The 15,534-nt window shown below is 44.1% G+C and overlaps 1 protein-coding gene across 2 annotated transcripts; it reads left to right on the forward strand.

Moving 5' to 3' along the window:
• The first annotated feature begins 406 nt into the window (after window positions 1–406).
• Window positions 407–14,924, forward strand: zgc:101562 (C2H2-type zinc finger protein). Of its 2 annotated transcripts, none has more exons than XM_052095943.1 (3): window positions 407–844; window positions 8,955–9,045; window positions 13,914–14,924. In XM_052095943.1, exons 1-3 carry the CDS (start codon window positions 599–601, stop codon window positions 14,492–14,494), a joined length of 918 nt encoding a protein of 305 aa, XP_051951903.1. In that variant the 5' UTR covers window positions 407–598; the 3' UTR covers window positions 14,495–14,924. The 2 variants fall into 2 exon arrangements, with proteins under 2 accessions (XP_051951903.1, XP_051951902.1); XM_052095942.1 differs by having other exon boundaries at window positions 413–844; window positions 8,952–9,045.
• The last annotated feature ends 610 nt before the right edge of the window (window positions 14,925–15,534 follow it).

Genomic DNA, 15,534 nt, shown 5'->3' on the forward strand with positions numbered 1-15,534 from the left:
TCATCTGCTAGCTGACTGATTGCTAAAGTTTCCCCAAATACATTTAATTTCTTTACCGATAAATCATGCCTAACCAAAGTGGACAACATATCTGTCGCCAAAAGTATATCTATTTATGTCTATGGTTTGAACAGTCTTCCTTCGTCGTCAAGATGCGACACAGCTGTGACGTCATACGCAAAGCCCACAAGTTAAGAGTTTCAACAGAGGAAACACCAGGGGATTGAAATGTTAAAGTGATATTAAGGAGGTGTGGACCGCACATATTCTTCCGTGTTTAACACGTTTACTGTCCACTGTTGAACGTCAGCGCTGCATCTCTGTGCTGACGTTACTATAGCAACCGATGTAAATATAGAAAATAGAAACAAATGTTGAATTATTGCGCTGACATCTACTAATCTCTAATCAAACACACCCGAGAATCACTGGCAGGTCTGCGAGTGTCATTCAGTTCAATTATTGGCTGGAATTAGAGCCGTGTTTGATAGCTGTAAAATAATAAATCCTCTCAACAACTTTTTATTCAGTACAATTTGTTCTTCCTGTTCTGCAGGACAGTTGATGTGTTACAAGCTGTTTCCTGTTTCGTATCAGGATGTGTCGACAAACTGCCATTTTTAGAAATGTGTTTCTTGTGTCTGTACTCTCTGTCCGAAGCCCTCACGTATCTCAAATCAAATATTATAGAATTCGAGCCGCGTTTGATAGCCCTAATCTAACTCACAAGTCTTTTCTATCCGCACAGATTATTCCGTCCTGTGATGTTACATTTTGCTCTGGTTTTAGAAAAGTCTTCAGACGTGAATCCAGTGGAGTTATAGAGGAAGAACAGGACAGAAATGTAAGTGAAAATGTATTCAATTCATACTGTAAAGATCCCAAAACAAAAATCATTTATGCAAAATCACATAACATTTTGTTTTCAGTCGAATCTAACATTTTACAGGGGGGTAAAACAAATAAAAAGTTTATTTTTCTTACCTCATTGGTTTTATCCCACTAAAGTTGTGGGGGGGGGAAAGGGTTCAACTATATTATATTTTCTTTATGAATGTTTAGATATTTAACTGGAAAACAAGAAAAAAAATACTGAGTAAGAAAGGAAATACATGCTATTTTCTTGTATAAGAATGTGCAACATGCATCAAATGGTTGCTGACCATAAAATGTAAATGTATATGACCGTCAAGGCAAGCGCTAACAATTAGTTATATTTAGAAAAATAAATCAAACCTGTCATTCGCTACAGAAACCGTCGTGTCCTCCACCATGTTGAAAGTTTACCTCTCCTCCCAACTCCGGTATCGACTCGGTTACTAACGTAACCTCGGTTCCCTGAGAGAGGGAACGACTATTGCGTAAGTAGCTTACGCTATGGGAAAACTCCGTTTCTCGAGAAATATTGAAGTCTTTATGTAAAACGCATTGCAGCTGCACAGCAGACAGTGATGAGCGAAGCAGCTCGGTCATTGGCTGTGCTGCGGCAACTGCTCGAACCAGTGACGGGGCGACTTAGAACGCGCCACCAATGGGGGCGCGCCCCGCTTTCGCGCGCTCATAGCCTGCTGAAATTAGCATATGAGGGCTATATAATGAGCATCCCGTCATTCCGGTTCTTTAGGTTCAATTGACTGAAGCGACTGACCAAGCACAGGCACGGCAGCTTACGCAATAGTCGTTCCCTCTCTCAGGGAACCGAGGTTACGTTAGTAACCGAGTCGTTCCCTTATCGAGAGGTCTCTCCTATTACGTAAGTAGCTTACGCTATGGGAACCCCATGTAAAACGCCGTGCATGCTGACTTCGCTGTATAAAGCCAGAGGCGGGTGCCTGAGCCTTAAAGCAAAGTGATGTTCCACGAGCCGGCCAGAGGCGAGCTATTTAGTGGGGTATGACAGGGCTCTTACCTACAAGGTGGGGTGCTCCTTGTACAAACACAAACACATATCTTATGTACTGAGTTTTTATGTACTGGTACGCATAATAAACCCTCTAAACCGGTCAGAGACGGACCTTATAAGGGAGGAGATAATGCCCAGCATGTACATACTCCAGTTCATTCCACAGTCAGACTGATAGAATGTTGGAATGTAGTGAGGGGACCTGTAGGTTATAAAACCTGATAAATGTCGAAGGCGAGGCCCAGCCTGCCGCCGCACAAATATCTTGAATGGGTATCCCACTCGACCATGCCCACGAGGAGGCCATGCTCCTCATAGAGTGAGCTCTGATGCCTAAGGGGCATTGAAGGCCCTTGGCCTCATAAGCTAGCGCTATAGCATCCACTATCTAGCGCGATATTCGTTGCTTTGAGACAGCGAGACCCTTAGTTCGGCCGCCAAGGCATACGAATAATTGTTCCGTCTGTCTGAACAGGGCAGAACGTTCCAAATATACTCTGAGCGCCCTGACCGGGCAGAGTAAGTTTAGCGCCGCCCTCGCCTGCTGAAGACGATAAGCTGCCAGAGATATCACCTGTGCTCTGAAGGGTGTAGAGAGCACCTTAGGAATGTACCCGTGCTTTGGCCTAAGGACAACTCTGCAGTCGTTAGGTCCAAATTCCAGGCAAGCAGTGCTTGATGACAGCGCTGCAGGTCGCCTACTCTTTTAACTGAAGCGAGTGCCAGCAAGAGCGTGGTTTTGAGCGAGAGCTGCTTGAGGTGCACGGCTCGGAGAGGTTCGAACGGGCACCTTTGAGTGCGTCCAGGACCGTGGGCCAGGTCCCAGATCGGCACCGAAGGTGGGCGAGGAGGGTTCATCCTCCTAGCGCTTCTTAGGAAACGAACAATCAGATCGTTCTTTCCCAATGAATGTCCTTTATCAGGATTGTGTGACGCTGCTATGGCAGCCACATAGACTTTGAGCGTGGAGGGTGTGCGGCCCGCCTCCAGCAGCTCCTGCAAAAAGGCAAGTACACTCGGTATCTTGCACGCTTTGGGGTTCAAGCTCTTGGTATCACACCAGTCACTGAACACTTTCCACTTTTGGGCATACAAGCCTCGTAGAGGGGCTCGTGCCTCAGCAATGGTTTTCAGAACTCCACTGGGGAGGTTCTCGGAACCCGCTGAGGGGCCATGCATGGAGGGCCCACAGATCGGGCGGGATGAAGAATCATCCCGCTGGCCTGTCCGAGGAGGTCTTGCCTCAGCGGAATCGGCCATGGGGCAGATTGCATCATCTGTACCAGCTCTGGAAACCACGCCTGGTTTTTCCAGAGTGGGGCTACCAGGAGCACTGCACATTTCACCTCCCTGATCCGACTGATGACCTGAGGCAGCATCGTGATCGGGAAAAGCATACAAGGGGCGGCTCGGCCAGATTTGGGTGAGCGCGTCCGTGCTTTTTGAGAAGAAGAGAGGGCAGTGCGCGTTTCCTTGGAGGCGAAGAGGTCGACCTCTGCCTCGCCAAAGGTTCGCCATAACCACTGAACCGTCCGAGGGTGGAGAGACCATTCTCCTGGGAGAACTTTGTCTCTGGATAGCATGTCCGCTCCTTGGTTCAGGACGCCTGGCACGTTCGCTGCTCTTAGCGAGCGCAGGTGGTGTTGTGACCATAGGATGAGCTCCCTGGCCATAGAGTGCAGGAAGCTCGACCTGAGTCCACCTTGGCGATTTATATACGAAACTACAGTCATGTTGTCCGTTCGGACGAGGACGTGTTCGTTTTGCAGGTACAGAAGCAGGGCTCTGAGAGCCAAGGCGACCGCTTTCATTTCCAGACAGTTTATATGTAGGCGCTTTTCTGGGTTTGACCAAAAACCGGAAACAGGCCTGCCCTCGTAAAGGGCCCCCCATCCTATTTTGGAGGCATCTGTCGTGATCATTTTTCTCCACGTATTCACGCCCAGACTCACGCCGGTTTGATACCATTTTATGGCTTTCCAGGGCGTCAGGGCTTTTATACAGCCGTGATTCGCTCTGATCAAAAAGTGGCCTGAGCGCCACGCGTGAGTGGGGACGCGGCTCTTGAGCCAGCGCTGGAGAGGACGCATGTGCAACAATCCTAGCTGGAGTACAGCTGATGCCGAGGCCATGAGGCCGAAGCATTCTTTGAAATCGCTTGAAGGGGGCGGCGCTACCGCTTTGAACGATGTTGCAAGGCGTCGAATAGAGAGCGCCGCTCTGATGAGAGGCGCGCTGTCATCTGCACTGAGTCTAGCACTATTCCCAGAAAAGAAATATTCTGGCTGGGGGATAGCACGCTGTTTGCAAAATTTATTCTCAGACCCAGGCATTGTAAATGGCTGATAGTCCAAGATCTGTGTGTCATTAACTGAACCTCTGATTGTGCTATGATTAGCCAATCGCCGAGGTAATTCAGTATCCGCACTCCCGCTGTCTCAGGGGAAAGTGCTGCGCCCATACATTTCGTGAATGTACGGGGCCAATGATAGGTCGAATGGTAGTACTGTGTACTGGTATGACTGTCCCTCAAAGCTGAATCTCAGAAAAGGCCTGTGATGAGGCGCTATCGGGATGTGAAAGTAAGCATCTTTCAGATCCACTGATAGAAACCAATCCCCGGGCGTAACTTGCGCGAGGATATGTTTGGTTGTTAACATTCTGAATGAGCGAATCATTAACGCTTTGTTCAGATGTCTGAGATACAGGATGGGGCGAAGGCCACCGTCCTTTTTCGGACGAGAAAATAGCGGCTGTAGAAACCCGCCTCGCTCAAAGAGGGAGGAACAGTTTCTATAGCGCCCTTCTCTATCAGTTTGAGCACCTCGGTGCGTAGAACATGTGACACATCTTTCCTCACTTTCGTCTCGACCACCGCTGAAAAGCGGGGTGGTCTGCGAGCGAATTGAAGTGAGTATCCGTGTTTTATTATGTTCAAAACCCATTTCGGCATGTCGGGGATTTTTTCCCAGGCTTCTGCTCACACAGATATGGGCTGAATGCCGGCTAGGGGTGTGTCGTAGTGACGTATGGGCCCCACCGGCAAATCGCTTTGTGCTAACACAGAATCTACAGCTCTCAGAGGCGCAGGTGCGCGCTGAGCAGCTGTATTGAGTGCCGAGTGCAGAGGTGCGTGTGAGAGTACAGGCACATGCGCTATTTCCGAAATGCCGACAGCATGAGTGCTTGAAACTGTATGATCAGTGTTTTGAAGTGGGGGTGCATTCATCATTATGGGCACGCACGCCACGTTCATAAAGCTTTCCGCATTTAGCGGGGAGTTTCTTAGCTCGTGCATTACATCTGTGATGTTTGCGGCATAGCTGTTTGAAACTGTGTGAGTAGCTGTGTGTAGGGGTGCGTGCAATGCAGCAGGCACACGCGCTACACTTATAGCACTTCCCGTTTTTACTGGGGAAGTGTTTATAACTGTGGGAACAGTGCTTGTGTGTAGCGGTGCATACATGACAATAGGCACACGATCTACATGTTTGGGACATCCAGCCTGAGCTGGGGAGGTGTTTGGCACTGTTTGGACAGTATTGATATGTGGGAATGCGCACTTTAGTGTGGACATGTGAACCCCTAGTGACACAGGCAGAAAATGACTCTTTGGTGATTTCTGTGTGTCGCCGTAAAACGGCGTTTGATTGCAGGTGAGCGAGTTTTATGACTGGCCCATTGACTGCTGTATAGACATTTCCAACCGCCTGTAAGGGGACTGGGTAATGTTTTGAATGTTTGAGAGGAAGCAGTCCGGCATCTGCGAGACACGTACTTCCTCTTTTCCTTCCTGCTGCTAGGAAGACTTACGAGACTCCGAATTCAGGGTGATTCTGGGTCGAGAGCCTCGTTGCTCCTGCGGCTTTCTTCGGCCAGCGGAACGCGAGCGGCGTCGAGCGTCCTTCTCCGGTCTGCTCTTAGGCTGGGAGACGGGTGGCTCTGCCCTGGCTCGCTGCTGCTGCTGGGGCATTTTTTGAGATGAGCTGGAGCGCTTAGGCAGGAAGTGATGCATAGCTTGCGAATCTTTTCGTGCCGCAGTGAAGCGCTCCGTGAAATCTCTCACCGTAGATCCGAACAGGCCGCTCGGAGTGACAGGCGCGTCAAGGAAGGGTGCTTTATCCGCGTCCTTCATCTCCGTTAGCGTTAGCCACAGGTGGCGCTCAAGGACGACCAAGTTAGCCATGGCCCGGCCAATGGATTGGGCGGTGGCCTTTGTGGCTCGCAAAGCTACGTCCGTAGCGGTGCGCAGGTCCTTAAAAGCATCAGGTTCAGGTCCAGACTCGTCCATAGAACGGAGAAGTTTGGCTTGAAACACTTGTAGAACCGCCATCGAATGCAGCGCTGACGCAGCTTGACCGGGCGGCGGCGTATGCGTGACCGGTGAGAGCTGATGTGGTTCTGCACGGCTTCGATGGGTGAGAAGCTCTGGTCTTCCATCCAGCGGTGGAGGGTGGGCATAGATGGTTGGCCACAGTCTCCTCTAGGGGCGGAGTTGCCTCGTAGCCTCTTTCTCTCGCGCAGTCCACTGAGGAGAGCGAGGAAGAGAAAGAAGGCTTTAGGCGAGCCGAGTGCGGGGCTTTCCACGACTTTGTGAGCTCGTCGTGCACCTCAGGGAAGAAAGGAGAGGGTCTCTGTCGGGGGGCCTGCCGGCGCCCCTGCAGGAACCACTCGTCCAGCCGGCTGCGGGTGGGTTCTTCCGGAGAAGACCAGTCGAGCCCGAGGTCTTCCACGGCCTTGGACAGGATACAGACGATCTCCGAGTCCATACCGGTGCCCGCGCTCGTGTCCGCTGTTGTAGATGGCGCGGGGTCGAACGAGCCCGGCCAGTCGTCAGATGCAGCGTCAAGAGAGAGGCTGTCATCCTTTCAATCGTCGTCCCCCGATGCGCCGAACGAGACTAGACCCACCGCTTCATTGGAGGGGTGCAGGCCCGCTCTCGTGAAATGGACCGGCTGCGGGGAGACATCTAGTAGCGGCGATGCACGCGGGGACTGAGCCGGCATGACATCACCGAAGTCGGGGTGCTCTGGCAGCCTCTGTGAGCGGCGCTTTTTCTTGCGCGTCTCGAACAGAGGTGGCAGCACGGGGGCAGCTGGCTCGCTTGCGGTGAAAACGGCAAAGCGAGCGCGCAGCTCGGCGAGGCCCAAGGAGTCGCATTCAGGACATCCGCCCTGAATGAGTGCAGCTTCTGCATGGTCCAGACCCAGGCAGCGAGTGCAGAGGACGTGCCGATCTCCGTTGTGAAGAGGGCCTCTGCACGAGGCGCAGGCTGAAGGCATTTGCAACAACGCCTTGGAAAATCACTCTTTTAATTCTAAAAAAAGCGTCGCGGGGGCGAACGCTTGCAGAAGAAAAAGGATATGCGATGCGCGCCGGATGGCGTAGCAGAAGGCGGCTGAAGGTGCCGGCGTCCTCTCAGCAGTCCCGCTGTATGCGTGTCAACGGCGGCGAAAGACTCCAATAATCCGGAGGATCCAGCGAAGAGAAGGTCTTCGCTGAAGGAGATTAAATCTAAAGAACCGGAATGACGGGATGCTCATTATATAGCCCTCATATGCTAATTTCAGCAGGCTATGAGCGCGCGAAAGCGGGGCGCGCCACCATTGGTGGCGCGTTCTAAATCGCCCCGTCATTGGTTGGAGCAGTTGCCGCAGCACAGCCAATGACCGAGCTGCTTCGCTCATCACTGTCTGCTGTGCAGCTGCAATGCGTTTTACATAAAGACTTCAATATTTCTCGAGAAACGGAGTTTTCCCATAGCGTAAGCTACTTACGCAATAGGAGAGACCTCTCGATAAGGGAACAACATTATCTCCGAGTTTCCCAGTCGTAATGTCGATTTGAAGAGTCGGTCATGTGCAACTTCAGAGTGGGAAACGATCATTTCAATGGCACGTAAGCATGCACTCAAAAATACTTTAGCTGCTTGATCAATTTACTTAATTCAAATAAACTGAACAGTATTCTACAACTTTGCATTCTATCCATTTTTTTAGTTACACCGACACACTTTTTAGGTTTACCCAATTCAACTAGGTTCTTTATACACAATGTGTTTGTGTTGTGATTCTAATCGTTGTAAACGCTATGCAACCACCGGTAGCTCCAAAGGGGGCGCTATATCGTGAAAAAAAATTAACACCTCCCTATGTATGAGTCTATGAGTCGGGTATATGAGGTATCATTTGAAAACTTAGAATCTGAATATTTCAGAGATGACCATCACTTCTGTACTTCTGTTGCGTAAATAACAAGAGCGAGATGGATTACATAGATGCTCGTTTGCTCTTCCTTGCATTCCCCAGATGTCATCCTCGAATTGTGCCACCTGAATTTCTCAACCCGTATTCAACAACCTGAATAATGAGAGCTAAACTTCACAACCTGAAATCCACCTCTTGAATAATAAAAACTAGAATTTTTCTGAGGTGAATTCACCTAAAATATTTTTAAATATTTAAAATGGACAGCAAAGTATTTCAATAACATCGAATTACAGTCTTTTTTCAAGATCAAGAATTCGGAGGCTTTTTCAAATTCAAATTCTGGTGATATAAAAATGACACCATACAGACAAAGTTAGAACAACAACAATTATTATTATTTTCTTTACTTTCTGTTTATCATAAGATTATAACTGAAACTCTGAAACATGAAACCAATTTTTTGCAATTAGTCCGCAGTATGTGTGAATGGTGAGCTTTTACATTTGAGTGTGAATTTATGCAGTTAAGAACTCATTTCAAATATGTGGAACCACTGTCCATGATTGAATCAAGTTCAGCCAATGAGCTATTTAGTTGAGTGTGGAGTAAGAGCCTTACCTTAAAAATAAACACCTGGAGAAGATGTGTGCCAGAGTATATCAATGGCTATGATGATATTCATATTATTTGTAATAGAACAGCTATGTGCTTAATCATAATTCACAATTGTGCTGTTTTACTGTATATCAGCATTAACTGTGGCCGATGACAGGCATGTTGAATCAGTTTCAGTTATGTGGATGTGTTTGGAACTGAATGTTCTTGTCTTTTCTGCACAGCAGATTGATCACAAAATGTTACAACCAAATGAGGAATATGATGATATCAGTCTTCTGGAGCCATTTGCAGTGAAAAGGGAAGTTGAGAATGAGGGTATGTATGGGATGTATTCAAGGTATACTCTTTATCTGTATGTATATTCACTGAGAATTCAACCCATGGCCTTGTTGTTGCTAGTGCTGGATTCTAACAGTCGATCTACAGAAATTGTCAAAAGTTGTGTTCAGTCTTTGCCAAGATAATGTCCTTACCATATTTAACCCTAAATCAATTCAGAAAAATTAATTACAGTTAAGCTCAATCGACAGCATTAATGTGTCGATTCACATCATGGGTTTGAAAAATGAATCATGATACAACTTGAATTTATCTAAAACTTTTGACCATCAAAAAGTTTGAAAAACAGGGCGTAGTAAGTGTAGGCCATCGCTCATTTACCTTGAGAATTCAGATAGATAACTGACTGATGAGTTTCCTTATTCATGCGATGATCTAATCAGCCAAATGTTCACATCAACCATCAGAACGGGGGAAAAAATGTGGCATGATTGTTGGTGCCAGACGGGCTGGTTTGAGTATTTCTGGGATTTTCACTGACAACAGTGTCTAGAATTTACTCAGAATGGTGCCAAAAACAAAAATCATCCAGTGAGCGTCAGTTCTGTGGATGGAAATATCTTGATGAGAGAGGTCAACAGAGAATGGCCAGACTGGTTTGAACTGACAAAGTTTACAATAACTTCGATAACCACTTTGTACAATTGTAGTGTGCAGAATATCATCTCAGAATGGACAACATGTCGAACCTTGAGGTGGATGGGCTATAACAGCAGCAGACCCCATCGGGTTCCACTTCTATCAGCCAAAAACAGAAAACTGAGATTGCAGTGGGCCTACCATTTGTGTACCTCAGCAGAAAAATCCAGATTTGTCAGTGCAGGCAATGTGTTTTTTTTTTTTTTTTTTTTTTTTAAACTATGGTCCAGTTTTGGTGAACATGTGCTCACTGCAGCCTCAGTTTCCTGTTCTGTGGTACCCGGAGGGGTCTTCAGCTGCTGTAACCCATCCGCCTCAATGTTCGACGTGTTGTGTGTTCAGAAATGCCTTTCTGCATAGCACTGGTGTAACGCATGTTCATTTGGGTAACTGTCACCTTCCTGTCAGCTTGACCAATCTGGCCATTCTCCTCTGACCTCTGTCATCAACAAACCATTTCAGTCCACAGAACTGCCATTCACTGGAGGTTTTTTGTTTTTGGCAACATTTAGAGTTGTGTGTGAAAATCCCAGGAGATCAGCAGATACAGAAATACTCAAACCAGCCCATCTGGCACCAACAATCATGCCACAGTCTAAATCACTGAGCTCATATTTTTTCCCCATTCTGATGGTTGATGTGAACATTGAAGCTCCTGACCCGTATCTGCATGATTTTATGCATTGCTGCCACATGATTGGCTGATTAGATAATCGCATGAATAAGTAGATTTACAGGTGTACCTAATAAAGTGACTAGTGTGTGTAAGTGCCTTTTGTGGTTTAGTAATCCCGCAACACCATATTGCTATTTTCTTTTCCTTTTAAAGCAATCAATTTTGCAATCTTTGATATTATACAGATGTCTCAGTACACACTAATGTAAGCATTAATTGGGAATGGAATGCAGAAAATGTTCATTCTCTCTTAAAGATATCGCTGAAATAAGTGTCCTGAGATATATCACTGTGATGGCTGTAGACTCTGACAAGCAAAAGTGTTTTTGTTTGCAGTTTACAATCATTTTGCGTGTTCTTACAGTTTAGTAGTTGAAGCGGGTCATTGTCATATTCAGATTCATAATAATTGTCAGCTGAGGGTGCTATTTGGCTACTGCTGTGTTTGACAGCCATGGAAACACACTAATGCTGTTCTTCTGCAAGGTGGCTCAGTCTTGTGGAAGTTATAAGGGCTAAAATTACTTCCAGCACCTTTAATATAATTCATTGTGATAAAATTGCTTACTAATAAATCGGATGGCCGATATTCTTGGCCAATATTAGCCTTTCACTGATTTATTGTAAAGTGAAAACTTTTTTTTTATTTTTTAGAACATATAAATGCAGAAAACAATACTTGGGCTGATTTAGAGTTGGTGTCATAATGTAGTTTGTCCAGACGAGCACGCTCCGACATTGTTTACAGAGCTGAGATGGTTCTGCAGACAGTGCGGTGTTAAGCGTGGCAGAGTTAAGCGGTATCTACGCGGTAAGTTGCTAACTAGTTTGTGAAATACATACTGGAAAGTTAATAAACGATGACCCCATTATTTTCCCTTTTTAATATAACTAATATAACATTAACCTTGTCCCTGACATCCATGTCACTCATGTTTATCACATCTGTTTGCTATGTTAGCCAGCTATAGTTTGTATAGCTCAGCAGACAATGTTTTGTAGCATTTGACTGATACTGAACATACAGTGCTGATGTTTATTTGGCTATTTCTTGTATTTTTATTTATTTTCTCAGTGTTCATTTCTAGAATTTGTTGACAATGCATAGTAATAATGTCAAATATTCTTTGATATAAATATTTAAGAAAGCAGTCTCCTGAGTACCTTTGCATAGTCGTATTGGTGCACAATCCACATAGAAAAGATCTGTTTTCATTCTAGCACAAAAATTACTATATCGGTCACCATATCTGTGAATTTTCCCCCTGAAAAATCTGTATCGTATCGGTCTAAAAAAAAATCCCATATCGGTCAGGCTCTACTTATTAACCATTTCAGTGTTATATTCAATTTGCAATGGCCAAGACCATTTAAAGCCGGAAACCATAAAATGACTGTCAAAACAATGATATAAACCACTTTACAGCTCAAATAATACACAATGTTTAACAGAAGAATGAATTTTAGTGCTTTTATAGAATTATAAGCTTCACATTTCTGCCTAATTTTTTTACCCCAATTAATTTCCATTGTAAGTGCCTCACTGTAACACAGACTTATTTTTTTTTAGCCATCGGAATTCATTTCTGGTAATAAGCATAATGCCACAAATGCTGTCAATTGAACTTAATTTGTATTGAACCCAGAATACATTTTACCCTCCAATTTCTCATTATTGATCTCAGTTGTTTTCAAAGAGGATTCTTACTATTGTAATGCATTTTTTGTTTTTTTGTTTTTTGGCATTACAGTTAAAAAAACGTGGTTGTACAAAGATTTGTTAAAATTGTAAAAAGATTTAAAGACTGTACCAAGAGAGTACCACTAACACTAATACCATTAATACTTGGCCATATACAAACCTTTGGTGGGTGAATGTCATGAAAATAGTGGCACAATGTAAAAAAAATCATAACGGCCCTAAAAATAAGCTTAATTTTCTATATTGACGATCTGGGAAACCGAGAATTTATCCTCAGATTGCTCTGATGATTAGGGAGGTATTCATGGAAGCCAAGGTGGATCTATTTGCCTGACTCCATGACTCTGGCTCCGCTGGTCTTGAATGTCCTTGTGTTTTTCTGGCCATTTGTTGAACAAGTATGCCATTAATTTGCTTCACCAAGTGTTGTGCAAAATTCAGGAAGTCGGGGAAAATCTGTTGTTGGTTGTGTCAGAGTGGCCCAACCACCCTTGGTTCCCGGTGCTGGGAAATCTTTTGGATGCCTGAACTGTGGAAACTTTTGACCTTATCTGTCAATGATTCTTGCTTTGAGTTTGGACCTTGCTTTTCAAATCTGTTCTCAAGCCTAGGGAAGATTGCGTGCCCAAGGTTTTGGCCACTCTTTCAGGGTGTAACAACACCTTACAAGCTTTCTCTCCTCCTCAATTTGTGTCAGACAAGGTGCAGAAACGGCACATGCTCTGCCCTGTGAGGGCGCTATGCATGTACGTTGACCATATGAGTCAATCCAGGCTGACAGATCACCTCTTTGTCTGCTTTCTAGGCCATTCTAAAGGTTTGGCCGTCTCCAGGTCAAAAACTTTCTTACTGGGTTGTCAAAGCCATTGCACTCACGAATGATTTGCAAGGTGTGCAATGGCCTATCGGTCTCTAACCAGTGTCGTTCTTAGCTCTTTCCAGCTAAAAGAGTAATAGTTAAGGATCTTCTACCCTATGGCTAGTGGCATTATGTGTAGTTGTTATTCATGAACCGTTCCTACCATGGTATGGATGGCTATAGTTCCGTGGTGCTTCACTTACTAGATTGGCTAGTGTCAGTGTCACATTCCCTATACCTTAAATGGTTGGACTTTATTTCTCTCTTTCCTTCTTATTTGTCAGTATGAAGGGGAGACTCTATCAATGCCTTTTTAACTACCCTACAGGCTAGTAAGCATAGCTTGTGAGTGTGGATCAATAGCACGGCATGATGGTATACGATTCACATAGCGTCAGCAACTGACGTAGTGTTTAAGTGACCAACTTGAAAGGGAACGGTGTAGTTACAACTGTAATCCTGGTTCTCTGAAAGGTGGGAATGAGACGTTTGCTGCACTACTGATTTCTCACTATTATGGGTTCGAGAAATGTGCTTTCTTCTCTTCAGCCAAAAATCCTGATGAAATGGCATGCTTATGGTGATGCGCGCATTAGGGGCAGAGTGTATCAAGCGCCATATGCCATTAAATTGCCGTGATTTGAAAGGGCTTCAGAGAATCGCTTCTAGGAGGAGTTTCCCATAGCGCCAGTGTCCCATTCCCTCCTGTCAGGGTTACAATCATAACCAGATCTTGCCCATTACTAAATTTCCTTGTTTGTGTTTTTCTTAGACATTTTTATTAACAGTTTTGTTTGGTCTGTGTTAGGTCACCACATGATTTCTAGTGTGAAACATGGTTCTTGAAGCATCTACTGAATTTACACATATAGTTTTAGAAGAAGTATACATTTCAAAAAATCTGCAATAATTTGATGACTTTTAATGAAAGTTTGTTTTGTGGCATTAATTGTTTTCTATTTTTGTAGAAGTGCTTGTCATAAGAAGAGTGAAAGGAAGAAAGAATACAGCAAGCAAGCCTCATTATTGCTCACAGTGTGGAAAAAGCTTCAATCTGAGTGCACAGTTAACAAGACACATGCGCATTCACAGCGGAGACAAACCATACAAATGCTCAAAGTGTGAAATGTGTTTCAGAACTAAAGAGAATCTGTCTGAGCATATACACATTCACACTGACCAAAGACCTTATACGTGCTATCAATGCGGGAAAGGCTTTTTACGACCAGGAAGACTTGAAATCCACAAGAGAATCCATACAGGAGAAAAGCCTCATAATTGTGCTCAGTGCAGGAAAAGTTTTAAAAGCCCATCAGAACTCCAGCTTCACACAGCCATACACACAGGAGAAAAACATTACTACTGTTCTCAATGTGAGATGAGTTTCAGACGAAGCGGACACTTGACAAGACACATGCGTATTCATACTGGTGAGAGACCTTTCCAGTGTGCACAATGTGGGACATGTTTCTCACGAGCAGAACACCTCAGAGGTCATCAGGTCACAGTTCACAGACAAACAAAGCAAACAGATAACCTTGAAGAATGACGTATGCACTGCAGTTTTACAGTACATTTGTCCCTAAATCGCTTTCACATCACTTTTTGTAATCAAATCACTTTGATATGAAACCTCTTTTGTATGGGAAGTGTTTTCTAATATAAATAAATACATATATATGAACAGAAACTGATGACATTATAGCATGCAAAAAATGTTCAGTTATAAGTAATTAAACTACTGTGTTGAAGTTGTATTATTAAAGCTTAGTGAATCTATCACCGCCATATTAGGCACTTGGTTTGATTGTAATTATTTGTTAATTTGTTGAGTTAAAATTGTAAAAATATTGATTTAAAAACAAACCTCACCTGACAAGTGAAAGTTGTCTCATCTGTGGGTTATGTAATAATGATAATGGGATTAAAGAAATTACATTATATTTTGTATAATTCAAGTTGAAAAATGTGAAAATAAACAGACTTTTATTTGAAAAATTTGCCTGACTTGTGAAAGTGTGTCTGTCTTGTCTGGTTGGTGGTTATCTAATAATAGTAATTAATAGTTAAATTATTTGTATTCTATAATAATAACATCTAAAGACATGAATTGTAATTTTGAAACATACTGTATGTATAAAATCACGAGCACTCACATTAAAATGAAGACTCATATCAGTAACAGTATAAAAGTGGTTTTATTCTACATGTTACAGTCACATGACCAGCTGAATACTACTCCCTTAATCTCAGTAACATCCTGTTATTGGACACTTTCACTCATTGATTAAAATAAACATGACTGACTGTGAATAATATACATTTCTACAATGTGAAACTGAAATCTATTGATGTTAAATGATGCTGCATCAAGACGCTAGGTGTCAGTGTGAGTCCAGGATGACACAAACACTGAAGTCGACACAAACACTGACTGCACTTTTAAGCGAATTGTGTTCTCTCTGGAATTTTCAATGGGTTTTTTATAAAGGGGGTTTCAATTTATGAGAAAAATAAGGTCTGCGTTAAAGTACTCTAATATACTTAGACGTTTTGAATATAAATTACACACAATATTGCCCCAAATGT

This window comes from Xyrauchen texanus, chromosome 28 (assembly GCF_025860055.1).
Source record: "Xyrauchen texanus isolate HMW12.3.18 chromosome 28, RBS_HiC_50CHRs, whole genome shotgun sequence".
NCBI lineage: Eukaryota > Metazoa > Chordata > Actinopteri > Cypriniformes > Catostomidae > Xyrauchen > Xyrauchen texanus.

What these genes read in the sequence shown, in the direction of transcription:
- zgc:101562 (XM_052095942.1), top strand. Translation starts at nt 599, where the DNA reads ATGTGTCGACAAACTGCCATTTTTAGAAATGTGTTTCTTGTGTCTGTA. An exon ending in AGGAAGAACAGGACAGAAAT is followed by an intron (nt 845 to 8,951) that starts GTAAGTGAAAAT and finishes TTTTCTGCACAG; the next exon opens with CAGATTGATCACAAAATGTT. An exon ending in AAGGGAAGTTGAGAATGAGG is followed by an intron (nt 9,046 to 13,913) that starts GTATGTATGGGA and finishes CTATTTTTGTAG; the next exon opens with AAGTGCTTGTCATAAGAAGA.